General features: G+C 39.1%; 1 protein-coding gene across 1 annotated transcript in view; it reads left to right on the forward strand.

Annotated features, from left to right (window-relative positions):
• Positions 1–15,409, forward strand: part of LOC129751518 (bromodomain and WD repeat-containing protein 3-like) — a 38,109-nt gene that overhangs the window by 10,568 nt on the left and 12,132 nt on the right. The window contains exons 2-4 of the mRNA XM_055747064.1: positions 3,229–3,287; positions 3,368–3,397; positions 4,102–4,161. Coding sequence (XP_055603039.1) covers positions 3,229–3,287; positions 3,368–3,397; positions 4,102–4,161 — 149 coding nt within the window. The remainder of the gene's footprint in view (positions 1–3,228; positions 3,288–3,367; positions 3,398–4,101; positions 4,162–15,409) is intronic.

Below are 15,409 nucleotides of genomic sequence, written 5' to 3' on the forward strand. Positions count from 1 at the left end.
TGGATTGTTTTTTAATTCAGCATACTTTTTTCCTTATACTTAAACTCCTACCACTTTGAGAGCAAAATCCATTAAAATGAGTCGGAAGAACAGCCAAAAATCGGAACCTACACGTGATCAAAAGAATTTCGAAACCCGTTTAGTGAAGTCATTATTTTGATTTCAAGCAAAAAAAAAATGGATGATAAAAAAACTCAACAATTATTTGTCAAAAATTATTCTATCCAATTCGACAACACAAGCTACATACAGACCCCGTTCGATTTTGGCAACATGCCCGAACATTTTGTGTTGCCAAAATCGAATGTTGCCAAAAACGAACGGTTTTTTTTCTTAAATTTTTTTCTTAAATTTTTTTCTTAAATTTTTTTCTTACATTTTTACAAAATAACTGTTTTTATTATCGTTAATGTTATTTTTAGTCGATTTCCGACAATTTTTAGTCATTTTTTTTTCATTTTTTCTCATGTTTTGATGCATTTTGCACTACTCTTGTTTTGTTAATAATCTTTGTTGTTTTTGTCATATTTGCTGTTTTTGTTATTTTTCATCATTTTTTAGTTGTTTCTTGTCATTTTTAGTCTTTTGCTTGTATTTGTTTTTTTTTTTATTTTTAATCTTTTTGTTATTTTGGAGTACTTTATAATTTTTTTAAAAAAACTTTTGTTTTTCTTGTTGTATTTTATCACCATTTCAGAACATAAAAACGTATTTATGGTGTTTGTTTCAATTATATTGGTCCTGTATAGAGAAAACTAAAAGGTAATGTCGCTTCTAAAAACCGTTAAATAATCGAATGTTGCCAAAATCGAACGGGGTCTGTACTGGCAAAAAAAAATTAAACCAAAAAGTTGTGATATATTTTTTATTTTTGAATATTGACGAAAATTACGAAAGTTAAATAATAAAGCCTGGGTGAACGATTTTAGATTATTTATCAACATGAATCAGCCGGCATCAAAGTTATCCACATGAATTAAGCTGGAACAAATATCAATTTCTTCTTTTGTCACTCCCCCCTTCGAAATTTCCAAAATCCCTAAGGGGGGAAATAAATAAAGTTTTGAGTATTCAAGTAAATTTGAAATAAAAATTCAAATATCCGAAAGATTACAAGACCAAAAACCAAATTTCGGAAGATGGAAATTGATTCTCATTTTGTATTCTTGATTTTATTGAATTTGCCAATAAAAAAATACTTGATTTATAGGTTTTATGTTTCTGGCATTATTTTTTATTGTCCCCCCCCCCCCCCCCCCCCCGCGCGGTGTTCCAACTCCGAGTGACAAAAGAAGGATTTAAAATTTGTTCCGGCCTTATTAGTTCTTAATTAAAACAATAGATATCTGAAATTCTGTGATTCCACACAAAATATCTTTGACGATTATCTGTGATGCTTTTTTTTAAGAATTTTGATACAAAATTTATCACAAACATCGATAAATTAAGTTATTTCACTTATAATTTGCAATCCAAATCACCAGAGTCAAAATAATACAGCCTAAGAAATCCTATCGCCATTATATCTAAATAAGATTAAAAATAATAAAAAAAAATGTGGATAAAAATCCAAAAATCAAAAGTGTAATTTTGAAGAAAGTGGCTCAAAAATATGTGAAATTCAACATTTTACTGAGATTTCGACAACCTTCCTCAACATCTGAATGCAATGATTCAATATAGAACTTAAATTAAAAAAACTGGTTTTTTAACGTTTGTAGAAAAAAATCTAGGCTTTGAGGACAAGTTTTAATTGTGGAAAAAAATTACAAAAACTCTCAAATAGCGAGTCAACGTCCGACGCTGTGATTTCTTTAAAAATATATTTATCACACTCTTAGTTATCACTGTGGTAAGCTCCAGAAGATTTTTAAATGGAAGTGATGACGAATAGTATCATCGTTTTAAACAAAAACGTTGTTTGAATGTTCGCCAAAAAGAACTATTAAAAGATTTACATTTTCAATATCGGTGTTTAAAAAGCCGTGTTTTATTACTGTTTTTGAACACGTGACTTCGTTCTATTTTTCCTTTTTCAGATTTTTTTTTCGTCAAAAAATTGTAGTTATGAAAAATGATGTGAAGTTCTGATAATTATCAGAAAAAAAATTGAAGTGCGGCCCGCCGACATGATTTAAAATTTAAATTGGCCCGTTGATTCAAAAGGTTGCTCACCTCTGTTGTATGTAGTTTTGTTGTTATAAAGATTTACACATCTTTTTTCCGAGCCAAGAGATGAATTCAGAAAACTAACAAAACAACCTCTGTTCCATCCAAGGTCCATAAAGGTGCCAAATTGGTCCTATATGGAACCGAAACGAAAAATGTTCATCTACGGGAAAAGCAAATCGATTGCCACTGTATCTTAAGAACGTAAAAATAGAACTGTATTGCTTTGTTTTAACTTTTTTTTGCTTTATCTAAACTTAAAAAAAAATAAGAAAATAGTTAAATTTTTTCGGCGATATTCGACCAATTAGGGACTTGGTGTAACATTAACCGTCTTTTAATATTTCCAATTAAAAAAAGGTTTATCACATAAGAGTTAAGTGACGGTTTGAACTATTTACTCTATAAAACATTTTTTAGTAAAATTGTTCATGATAGTTTCACAATATCTTTAAAAAAACTGAAATTACCCTTTTGGGTCCAAGTATTTAAACTGTAGGTAGTAAGAGGTCCCCTCTAAATTAAAACATCAAGCATATTTTTGTTTGTTCCCGCAGAGGGAGTCGACCGACCGAACGAAAGATTTTCGTCTCTTGTATGGTATGTTTGCTCGAGAGCCTGGGTCTCTACCCGTACCATCCGTGTGTTTTTCTTGCTTGTTTGTGAGGCAGTGCACACATACAAGTTGATAAACACAGTTTTGAGATAGTATTGGTTGGTCCGACCAACCAACCGAGCTAGCGAGCGACTCAAATTTGCTGTTCTGGGTTCGCTTGCTGTTTTTCCCTGTTTTCATACACAACGAAACGCTACACGTTCCGTCGTACACAGCTCGCTTTGGCTTTGGCTCTTGGCTGACGAATTGTTCGGTCGTTGGTTGGTTGGCCTGAGCTGTTGTGTGAGCTGATTCAAGCATTGGGCAAACGGGTCGACTGACTGGTTTCAGTTGATAGCAAAATACGATGAGAAACGATGGCAGCAGCAGCAGCACCGACGACGAGTGCTGCTTGACGAGTGACTCAACGGCCCAAACTAATCATAGTCTTTCCCTCGTTGCAGAACTCTACTTCCTGATATCGAAGTTCTTGGCCAATGGACCGCTCCGGGAAACGGCCCAGGTAAGATGGACAAGTGACATTTGTGTAAAGGTAATGGTAAAATTAATCAAATGTTTTTTTTTTCTTATATTTTTTTGCAGGTGCTGACTCGCGAGTTGGAGAATCTAAACGTAAGTGTTCGAATTGTCTCGTGTATGTTTACAAACAGTTTGTTTAGGAATTCCCCGGTATGAAACGGGTCGATCAGACCAGCCAGACACGGTGCACGTGCTCGTATTCACGCCGCCATCGGACGACTGTCGAAATTCTTCGCCTTCGTCAGAGGTGAACGCCGCCACTGTACTTTGATTGAGCAATCCATGAACGGCGATGTGGCGGCGAGATGATTTCCTATTTGGTTCATACTAACTGAACTACCGTCGGTTGGGTTCGGTTGGCCCAGGCAGACTGAAACTGGGTGACTTTGTACGAATGCGACGGAATAGAAGAACTCGAGTTGTACGTAGTACGTTGCTTTCTCGAGAGTAGAGTACGGCCTTGACCTTGGCCTAGAAAAGCGACAGTCCGTGGTCGATGACGTAGCTGGTGCCGTCGCCGCCACTGACAGACGGCGAGCCTCCAAAGACCGTACTACAGCTGTACATACCCCGTTTAGCCTACTGTGCCGGGGATGTGCCGGTTCTCAGACGGTGTCTGGGAACGTTTTGAAAGTTCATTGACTTATGCTAGTTTTGTTTTGGTCTTGTCTTTCCATTCTTGCTGCGCTGGGCTGATGACGCCTCCGCCACTGTTCGGGACATCCACAACACAACACAACCCTTCCCGGACCTGTCCTTTGCCGCCAATGGATCATCTGTTTATTGTGGCCGTGCAGATTCTTCCTACTCGCTTGGACTGGACCGGCCAATCGCATCGGCAATCGCTAGAGGAATTGGTAAGTATCACTTTGCATTTTTTAAGAGAGGTTTTTTTCCTTCGATTTGAATGAAGTTATTTATTGTTATTAGAAAATTTTTTGATGACCATTATTTTGGAGACCTTTCCCCACCCTCCGGGGATGGAAACTACCGGCCCGGGTGATAATAAATCCGTCCGCCACCCCTGGCCATACAACTCACACTTACACCACGGCCCCTAGCGAGTAAAATGGGAACGGCCATCATCGTTGCTGCTGCTTGTTCGTTTTTCGTTCTCGCGTGTGCGGCAGCTACGGCGTAGATGATGATGTTGCCGTGGCGCTTGGAGGTCACGTCCGGGCCTTTTTTCATGGAATTCCGGGGACATTTTCCGGCGGAAACGGTTCCCGGAAGTGCATCCGGAACGATTATCAAATTATAGAACAGTTTACGTAGAAATTTATCGAATTTAAGACGTTGATTAAAAATGTTAAAAAATTGTCATCCGGACATCGGATGGTCCACCGGATGTCGGAACTAACCCGGAACATCCGGTAAATTTATATGGCCCGAAAAACTGCTCCGATCCGGATGAAACTCGGTAACCGCCTCACCTAGCATCCTTATAATACGAACCCGCAAAAAAATCCGGAAAAATGTTGTCCAAATGGCCACAAAATCCGTTTTTCATTCGGGTATTTTCATTCGGCCACAAGCTTCCATTTCATTATAGCTGCAAGCAGCACAGGCGAGCGTATCGATTTTATTTTTTTGTTTGCTACCCTTGCCTCTCGCTCTCTTTCTGCTGTGTTTCGAACCAACGAACGAACGAACACAGCTCACATCATCATGACTGGCAGCCATCTTGGGGATGTTTCTAGATATCGGTACCCTGGTCCCTGAGCCTAGGCAAATTCCTAGTGCTGGTTCGGAACAGCATGGAACTCCGCCAGTTAAATATCAATGGGCTTTTCAAATGTTACTTTGAACAATTTCATTCGGAAGTAGATACATTTTTTTTAATAGAAGGCTTACTTGTTTAAGCTCAGATAAAAATGTATAAATAGAATTTTCGTCGGTCAAATTTTGATCTTTTGTTAACTTGTTTTTTCTAGACAATTTTTAAGTTAGTTAAGAAAGTTTCCACATATGTAAGTAAATATGAATTTGATCTTCGAGTAAGATTTGTTATGTAATATGTTGTCAAGTGTTCAAGTGAAAAGTGTTCTTGAAAATCTCTACATCAGCTTTCATCCGTTTAAACAAATTCAGTTTTGAAACCGTTAAAATTAAAAACAAATTAAAATCAAGTTGACGCCAGCCATTTCAGTCAGTAACATTTGTTCCATACTCATCGTTCCTGGTTTGGCTTCACATCACCATTCGAAATCAGCATGCATAAGAGGAGCTCTGTGGCTCAACGATGACGACGACGACGACAGCAACAAAAACGACCAACATTCAGCCAACCAACCATCACACCGTGTGTTGGGTTGTGTTGTGTGTAGATGGCGATGGAACCCCTATAACATCATCCACTGAAAGCGGTAAGGGAACAGCTAACAGAGCTACCCACACAACCATACACAACGGACCAGCAGGCCAACCGACTATTTGACGGTGTGGCCTGGCGGGGTGTGCACACAAATGACGTGCCGTCAAATCGGTTTGTTTTGGAAGCATTCCTTTCTTCATCTGCAGAACGGATGTCGTTGTTTATGGAACGGCCATCGAGCGAGCTCTCTTTCGTCTCGTCTCGTCATGACGACTGTCGACGACACGGAGGCCGCCTCTGGCCGGGGGTTAAATTTTGTGATGGTTCTTTTTTTCTGTTACTGAGTCTTGATGTGAGGGAATAGCTGAGTAATATTGAAATTGAGTACGGTATATTTTATTCATTTATCATCAAACAAGCTAAATTTTTCTTTGATAAAAAAATTTCTGGTTGGCAGTTCAAAATATCAATAACTGTCAACTTGTTTCGATATTACATACATTTCGGTAATCACTACCGAACTGGTGAAACTTTATTGTTTCTCGGTATTTTTTACGAAATAAATTTATTTAAGGTACACCGGGGTAAGTGTGGAAGCGGGGTAAGTGTGGACGATGGCTATTAAAACAATACTGTGCACTGTTTTTTCAAACTTTTGATGCAGAATGTTCAATTTACTTGTAATCTATCCAATAACTGTGAAAAAGATACGATTCAGACAATAACGGATGTTTACAGCGACTTTTTCGGAATTTTCTATTTTCAACTACGATGTCGAGTTGATGTGCATCTTTTTCAATTGCAAATTTCTCCTAGACTAGCTGGGTCTCGATGAAAAACTCTACATTGAAACAATCCTTATATTCCAAAAAACCAGTTAGGAAAAGAAACGGCGGTTAAAAATTATGTAAAAAGAGTTTATTTACAAAAAACTAACATTTTGTCTCCAACCTCTACCTGGGGTAAGTGTGGACGGCTTCAAAAAGACTTGATGTTTACACATTTTTTCAATTTTCTGTCCTTCATCCTTCATGAGTTGTATTATTTAGCTATATTTAGCGTTCGGATCATGAAAATTTGGGTAAAGTACTTGTTTGTTCTGTGTTTTTGATAAAATCGGATCTCGTGTGTTGTAACATAAAATACACACTATAATACTATAATTATTATAGTATCATGAACTTTTTTCAAAATTTTGGACGGTTCGAGCAATAAAGTAACGTATTCAACCAAGAAAACACATTTTTTTTGAAAATTTCCTGAAAAATCAAAGGGAAAATCTACCGTCCACACTTACCCCATAAAGCGGGGTAAGTGAAGACACCAGCAGTCTATAACAATTTACGTGATAACTTTTTTCGCTTTGCTTCTATCGAGCTCATCTCTTCAGCTTTTGTAAATAACATGTTCTGCATCACATTGAACGTAATTTTATCAAAATTGCTTCAATGCTGATTTTTTAATGATTTTTTAAAGTTGAACTATACGAAAACCCGTCCACACTTACCCCGGTGTACCTTAATCAATTCGTTAAAATTAAGTGGACAACAAATCTTATTTAAGGATATTTGTTGTTGTACATAAGCAAAAAATCGATGTTTTTCGGTCTTTCCGACATTGACTTCGAGACCTGCTGTCTTGGAGCTTTCGATGAGGTTGTTGAGTTTGAGTTGAGGTCTGCATATCTGGATGTTTTTGAGCGAGCAAAACAATATCACCAGCCAGGTCAAGGTCGATGAGCTGCTCCATTGTTGAAAGATTCCATGACAAGCCTAAGTCCGGTCTACAGCTGATCGATCCATTCAAGATCTCATCCATTACGATGAGTAAAAGAAGCGCGGATGAGATATATCCTTGTTTCACTCCAGCAGTTTCCGGGATTGGATTGGACAAGAGGTCGTGCGGTTCTGGACCTTGCACGAATATGCATAGTACTTGCTTTGATGAGACGGACTAGTTTCTCTAGGACTCCTCTTCGTCTAAGGGCAGCCCAGATGTTTTCACGGTTCAATCGGTCGAATGCATTTTCGATTTCAACGAAAACCAGCAGAGGTTCAGGAATTAGATGATTTTTACGTCAAAGCTATGCCACGTCAGCCACCGTACTCGGTGAGGTCTCCATTCTTCGGGATCTTTACGAGGATACCCTACTTCCAGTCATACGGGTGCTGCAATATCCTAGATAAGGAGTGTATCGAAAATAAGTTATAATCATATTTTTTTCATTGTATTGATTTTATTGATGATTCGAACAAAGAAACAGTTTGGAAGTGTTTTAAAAAGCTTATTCTTACAGTTTATAAAGAAATACAAGTAAAAAAGTAATTATTGGTAATATTCTCGGACTTTCGACTTGACGCGATTTATTAGGTTTTGTACAGCTGATTGATCACACTTCTTGACCGCAGATTTCCAATTTTTCTTGAAAACTGCCATGGTCCTGTTGGCCTTACCATCCTTCTTGAAAACTCTCTTGACGATAGCCCAATATCGTTCTATGAGGCGAAGCTGGAAGCAGTTTGGTGGGTTAATATCTTTCTCAACGATATCTACATCGTTATCCTCAAACCATCTAAGAGTGGATTTAGCGTATTCTGCTGACGCCAAATCCGGCCAGAACAATGGTGGGGTCGTATTTTTCTTATATAGTGACAGCAACCTTTTCTTTAAACACTCCTTTTGGTAGATATCGGCATTTATTGTTCCTTTTATAAAGAAACTCGCCGACTTAAATCCGCAGGAGCAGATTGCCTGCCACACAAGCACTTTCTGGCCAAATTTTTCCACCTCAATCGACTTCTCGTGGTCACTCACATCCTTCCCAATAGCTGCAGTGTTTTTTTTTTTTTTTTTTTTTTGTTTCGATTATAGTCGTTTTACCATCATTATGGCATTCGCGACTTTATCAACGTTACAGTTGGCGGACCGTTATTGAAAAACTTATCCGGTACAACTGTGTTCGATGTTTACTCTTGGGCTCGAACTCGCGGACATCTGCTCAGGAGGCAACAGACTTGCCAACTGAGCTATATCACAAGCCCCAGCTGCAGTGTAGAATTGTGGTCTCGGAAGAATACTGGAATCCTCTTTTACAAAAGTTTCATCGTCCATGAGAATGCACGCATCTGGCTTCTGCAAAATCCGATGATTCAGCTTCCGGACTCTGGTTTTGGCTCCGCTTCTTGATCCGCTGTACCATTCCGATCGATGTTCCAGCTTTTTTCGCCAAATCCCGTATGGGCATCGATCGATTCCGGTTGATGAGGTTGATTACCTTACGGTCCAGATTTGGGTCAGATGGTCCTGGTTTTCTGCCTCTTCCTGGCAAATCATCGAACGTATAGTGTTCCCCGAACTTGTGGATGATGGATTTTACGCTCGCCGGATGAATGCCGAAACGTTTCGCCACTTCATCATCGAGATGCCCTTCTCTCGCATCCAAGTGTAATTCGCGACATTTTGGGAGAAACGAATGTTTCAAACGTCAACAAAGCGCTGGTTCACTCTTGACAGATCAAGATTCAACATACAGGTGAGCACAGTTGTGCGCATTCACGCGTTATTAGTAAGTAGAAGGCCCAAATATGTATATAGTTAATTTTCGATACACTCAGCACTAAACCTGGCACCGCTTTGGCGGCGAGAAATGTCATATCGGTCCCTCCATTTTCGGCAAAGAAAATGTTTTAAGCTCTCTTGTCTCATCTTTCCAGCTCCGCATATCGTAAGCGGAAAACCTTGATTACCCCTTTTTTTAGACTGTTCCGTTTGTTGGCAGTTCATAGGTTCGGAATTCAAGTTATTCAACATAATACCTTTTCACCTCTGATTACTCCAACCGGCGCGGAAGGACGTCGTTTTTTCGACGTTGGATTTTCTCACCACACAATCAGCTCTCAGTCGTATCTTTGTTTCGTTTTCTCGGACTTCAATGAGGCTCCATAGTTTTCCATTTTTTTCATTTTTTGAGGCAGATTTTCTGTTTGGCAACTCGGGATACCGAAGTGACTTTATACGATCAACCGGTAACCGTTGTTGCTGTCACAAAATACTACAAACCGCTCTCTATTTCTGTTCATCTGTTCTAGAATATGTCGCCCTATGTTGCGCTCAAGGTCCTGATTATCGGAACCTACCTTAACTAATGTCACCCTTCTGAATTTTCTCAACCACGCTTTTCAGTTGACTGTGAAACTGCTCTTTCTTATTCGTTCCCACCTTATGAGGGTCGCAGGAAACCAACTCCTCGTTCCCGAGTGGCGGGTTCTCCTCGTATGCTAGAGTAAAGCAGAACAATCCCGAACTGTGACTTGTGTTTTCCGGTCTTTACTCAGTCTCAATATCTGTAGCTTGAGGCTGCTGACTACTTGAGCCAGCATCATTTAGAAAGTTCCAGTTCTATTGGCCCTAAACTCTCCGTAGTGAACAATATACGAAATCGACGCCAACCTCGGTTAAATATTGCACGACTGAAGCAACCTGAGGTCAGCCTACCTACACGCAAACGCTCGAAGCGGCGCTGCCACCATAGGTTGAGCCCCTTTCGAGGACTGTTGGGATGCCATCAAGGCAGCCATCAATAGCGTTGCGGAGAACGTCATCGGGCATGTAGAACGAACTCGTCATCGGGCATGTGAGAACTACCGAGCGATCACTTGCCGTCTCCTTCGGAAACTCCTCCAAAAATGCCGTGAACATCAAGTCTTTACGCACCATCACCATCATCTTAAAAGCCGCATGCCGCGACGAGCTATGAAAAATCATGGACGAGATTGATACCGCCAAGACGAAGTATATGCTGACCTGCGGATATAAGACCGAGCGAACCCGCTTGTTCAGCAATAATAACGCCACGATTGACGGCGACGAGCTGGATATAGTCGAAGACTTTGTCTATCTCGGCTCACTGGTGATTGCAGACAATGACACCAGCCGTGAGATCCGGCGGCGAGTGATCAGCAGAAGTCGTGCCTACTATGGACTCCACAAGCAACTGCGGTCACTAAGCCCCCGCACGAAGTGTAACCTGTACATGACGCTCATTAGACCGTTCTCCTCTGCGGGCACGAGACATGGATATTGCTCGAGGAGGACCTGCGCACACTCGGAGTATTCGAGCGACGAGTGTTATGAACCATCTTTGGTGGCGTGCAGGAGAACGGAATGTGGAGGCCAAGGATGGACCACGAACTCGGGCGACTCTTCGATGAACCCAGTATCCAGAAGGTGGTGAAGGCTGGTCGGATACGCTGGGCAGGACATGTTGCGAGAATAAGGAACGAGAAGAGCAGAGGAGTAACGTGCGAAATGGTTAGACCAAGTGGAGCGTGATCTGGCGAATGTGGGATGTCCGAGAAATTGGAGAACGGTTGCCATGCTCCGAGTAAACTTTACGAATTAGGTTCATCAAGTTATGTGGTGAGACGGTGTACTATAAAAATAATAAAAATAATCTATTGGCTCTTCTTTCGGTTTCCGTAACAAGATTTTATACAGAAGCAATTGGCTGTTAGTCTAAGATACCCATTCCGCGTTGGGGCTGTCGTCTTGGTTCTAGTTGGCATCAGCCGCTTTGCATATATTCAGTCGCTCCATTCGAGGAAGACGCTGTTTGAACCCCCTCTGACCTGGAGAACAAATGACCAAACTCGTAGTTTCCAAGCTACCGTGCGTATTGCATATACTATGCATGTTTATAAATGACTTAACATAATTCGTAACAAACATTATTCGTTAAAAAATTATAAAAAACACTGACTTTTACATGATGACTTTGTTGGATTGAATTGCGATTGGATTGATTTGCGCTATATTCTTTTAAAAAGTCTTCGTACATCTTTCTCAATAATTGATTAGGACTAAATGAACCGGAAAAGTTTAAAATCTCTTAGAAAAATTCTTAAAAATCAATGTTATCGTTTACAAAACTCATTAAAGACAGTAAAATTAGAAAAAAAAACAATCCAAACTCCCTGCATGGTGTCTAGAGCACCAGTTATTGCCGTGGGATGACAGAACTGAGCCCACCCATCATATCATTTCTATTCTCTCCACACCATCATCATGTTACCTAACTTTGGCCGACACAAGAGAAGGCAGCTCGAATCGATAGAGAAATGCAGCCGTGCTCTGCTCAGTGCTGCTCGGGTGTTCAACTTTTGCTGCTTGCCATCATTTCGTCTTCAACCAAAGTATGGCTGGTGGCAATGGCAAAGTCTGATAATAAAGTTGCTGGTCGCTTGAACTGGATGTAGTCGTGCAGCAGAAGACATATTCATTTTGGTTCTTTCTTTGAGAAGGATACACATTTGAAGGTCATATTTTGTGATTTGTTTACACACTGGTTTTGGCTTATCAGCTTTGAATATCTATGTTATTAAAATGTATCAGCAAGGGAATATTGATTTTATAGAATAATACTTAAGGTAAGTTTTCGGATCACTAAAGGATTAACACCACGATTAGATTGTCTCCGGTTAGACGGCTAAAATACGAATGGCTTTATTCCATTTCGTCTTTTCAGATCTTTCGTGCTTCGAACATTGTTTACACGAAAGCTTCAACTTCGAAGATTCATTTATACATTGCAGAACGCAAGTATCAATATATGACAATCCTCCATTTTTTAGAACAGTTGGTAATATTCTTTTTAAATAATCAATAGAAAACTTAATAACATTTCTTTGGATATTCTATATCATGCTTCGAATTCAGCACTGGCAATAGGTGCGACTTGCTGAGTTATTCCTTGAGAATATCTGCCCGGCTTCTCTTAGACCGCGTCATGACTGGACTACGTAATACTACGGAGCGGATCTTTGGAGGTGGTGCCAACGGTTCCTGACTATCTGGAAACCCCAGGAATTCGTCCTCAGAGGAACTTCGTCGCCGTTTGCCTTGCCGTTCATTTTCTCGTGGAATCCCGGATCGTACCATCACATTCCAACGTCTTCGAGGTTCGTGTACCATTTTCAGTTGATGACGATGTGCTGTGAAAACGTTTGCTCCAATCGAAATCTGGAAGATATTTGAAGAATATCTTTTTACAAAAGTTGCACTCAACCACTTGGGAATGTCATTTCGATTAGGATTTTTGTATAAAAGCTTATCCCCTGCCACAAGCTTGTCAAACTCATCAGGAGGTACGCATAAATCTTGATCTGTCGGTTTATCTTTAGCAGGAGATTTTTTTAAATTTTTGTTGTACGTTTTGTTTGGATTAAGAAGATCTATGAGCATTTTTGGTTTATAATTTAAAACTTTTTCTGCTGGGAACTCACCATCCCCATTAAGACAGCTGTTCCTATAATTGATAAGAAATAAAGAAATTTTTCCGTCTAAATCAATGGCTTTTAAATCTTTATCAATAAGAAATTTCTTGAGTACATCCTTCACAACCCTCACCATTCTTTCCGCCTGCCCATTACTAGCTGGGTTGTAGGGAGGACTTTTTAATACTTTAATGCCATGTTTTTCCAGAAATCCTACAAACTCCCTTGAGTTGAAAGGAGGCCCGCCATCAGTGACTACCACATCTGGCAACCCAAAACGCGCAAAAACTGAGCTAAATTTTTTATTCACATGTAGTGCCGTTGTTCCATGCTTCATCCATTCAATTTCAAGCCATTTAGAGTAACTATCCACTATCAATAAGAATGATTTCTTCTCAAAATAGAAAAAATCTGCATGAAGCCTACTAAAAGGACGTGAAGTTGGAATCCAAGTAAAAGTTTCACGAGATTTAACATACGTTGTCATAGATGAACAAATATCACAGGACTTAACAAAATCTTCGATATCAGGATTCATTCCCGGCCAATAAACTGATCGTCTAGCCAATGATTTCATTTTGATAATACCGCCATGATTAGCATGCAGTAATTTAAGTATAGCCAGTTTTAAGGTATTTGGAACCACTACCCTGTTTTCTAAAAGCAAAACCTCGTCTACAACTTCAAGTTTTTCCTTTTGTGCAAAAAAATTCTTAAATCTCATAGGTATTGTTTTTGGCCACCCTGTAGCAACAAATTTAATTATTTCTGTAAGATCTTTGTCTGAATTAGTTTCTTTTGAAATTAACGCAAAGTCTAATGGGAATTCATTTGTGAAATTTAAACTGTTTATGTGTCCTTGATCCAAGCTGCTAGGGACCTTCTGTTCCAACGGAAAGCGGCTGCAAAAATCTGCGTTCCCCATCTTTGAAGCTGGACGATACTCAATTTCGAAATTATATATGGAAAGTTCCATAATATAACGCTGTAATCTTGTGACGTAAATTGAATTCTTCCCTTCGCTTCCAAAAATTCCTATTAATGGCTTATGATCGGTAAAAACTTTAAATTTTTGACCGAAAAGAAACTTGTGGAACTTTTTAATTACACAAACAAGAGCCAATGCCTCTAGATGTAGAATAGGGTACTTTTTCTGCGCAGCATTTAATGAAAAAGACGTGAAGCAAATAGGTTTCTCTACTCCATTTATACTGTGAGCCAAAACTCCTCCTAAGCCATAGGAAGATGCGTCAGTTACAACCACTAACGGTTTTTTAGGATCATAGAATTCAAGAATATTTGCTTGCAGTAAACTGTCTTTGCTTTGGTTAAAGGCCACATCACAATCAGTTGTCCAGACGAAACGTTCGTTTTTCTTGAGCAAATCATACAGTTTTCTTAATTTGGATGATAAATTTGGTACAAACTTGTTATAAAAATTAATAAGTCCTAAGTAAGCTTTTAACTCTGTTACATTTTGTGGAGCTTTAGCGTTTTTGATTGTAGATAATTTCTCAGGTGAAGGAAGTAAACCTTCACTAGTAATGACGTGTCCCAAATATTGAAGAGAATTTACAAAAAACTTACATTTTTTATAGTTAATACAAATATTTGCTTTCATAAGTCTTTCGAGCACAAGCTCTAGATTATTCAAACAATCGTTAAAATTTTTTCCTGCGATTAGCAAATCGTCTAAATAGCAACATACGTTGTCTAAACCTTTCAGTATTTGATCCATTACGCATTGAAAATCACTAGCACTAGAAGACAATCCTTGAGGCAGTCTATTGTACGTAAAAAGCCCGATTTCCGTATTAATAACAACATATTTCTTAGAACGTTCAGTAAGTTTAAGTTGTGTGTATGCACCAGTCAAATCTAAGGAGCAAAACACCTTGCAACCTGCTAAAGAAGCAAAAATATCTTGCGCCAGTGGCAAAGGATAAGTGTTAGGTATAACAATTTTGTTTAAAGAAACCTTGCAGTCAATTACCATACGTATTTCATCATTTTTCTTGAGTATAGCAATGACCGGTGACGCCCACTCGCTAGATTTAATCGGTGTTATTATTCCTTGCTGTTCTAAGCCTTGTAGATGAACCAAAAACTTCTCTTTCAATTTGTACGGTACCTGATAGGCTTTTTTGAAGATTGGTTGGTCTATTTTGAAGGTTAAATCCACCTCGAATCCTGAAATTGGTTCTGATAAATCCTTGTTGAAAACCTTATAATATTTTTCTTTTATTTTACCTAAAGTATCCACTGTTTGGTGCGAATCCAAGTTGTTGATATTCAAATGCTTCATAAAATTGTTCTTCCATTCAGGATAAAATGTTTCCATCCAGTCCCTTCCCAAAAGAGGAACAAAATTCTTCTTGCTTTTCAAAATAACCAACTCTTTCCTTTTTATCAGATTATTGAGACTAACCAATACTTTGATTTGACCTACAATCTCAAGTTTGGCTCCATCCACAACAATCAATTTTTTGTTACATTTTTCTACCGCAAGAGAAGGAAACA

The sequence above is a fragment of the Uranotaenia lowii genome, chromosome 3 (genome assembly GCF_029784155.1).
Source record: "Uranotaenia lowii strain MFRU-FL chromosome 3, ASM2978415v1, whole genome shotgun sequence".
NCBI lineage: Eukaryota > Metazoa > Arthropoda > Insecta > Diptera > Culicidae > Uranotaenia > Uranotaenia lowii.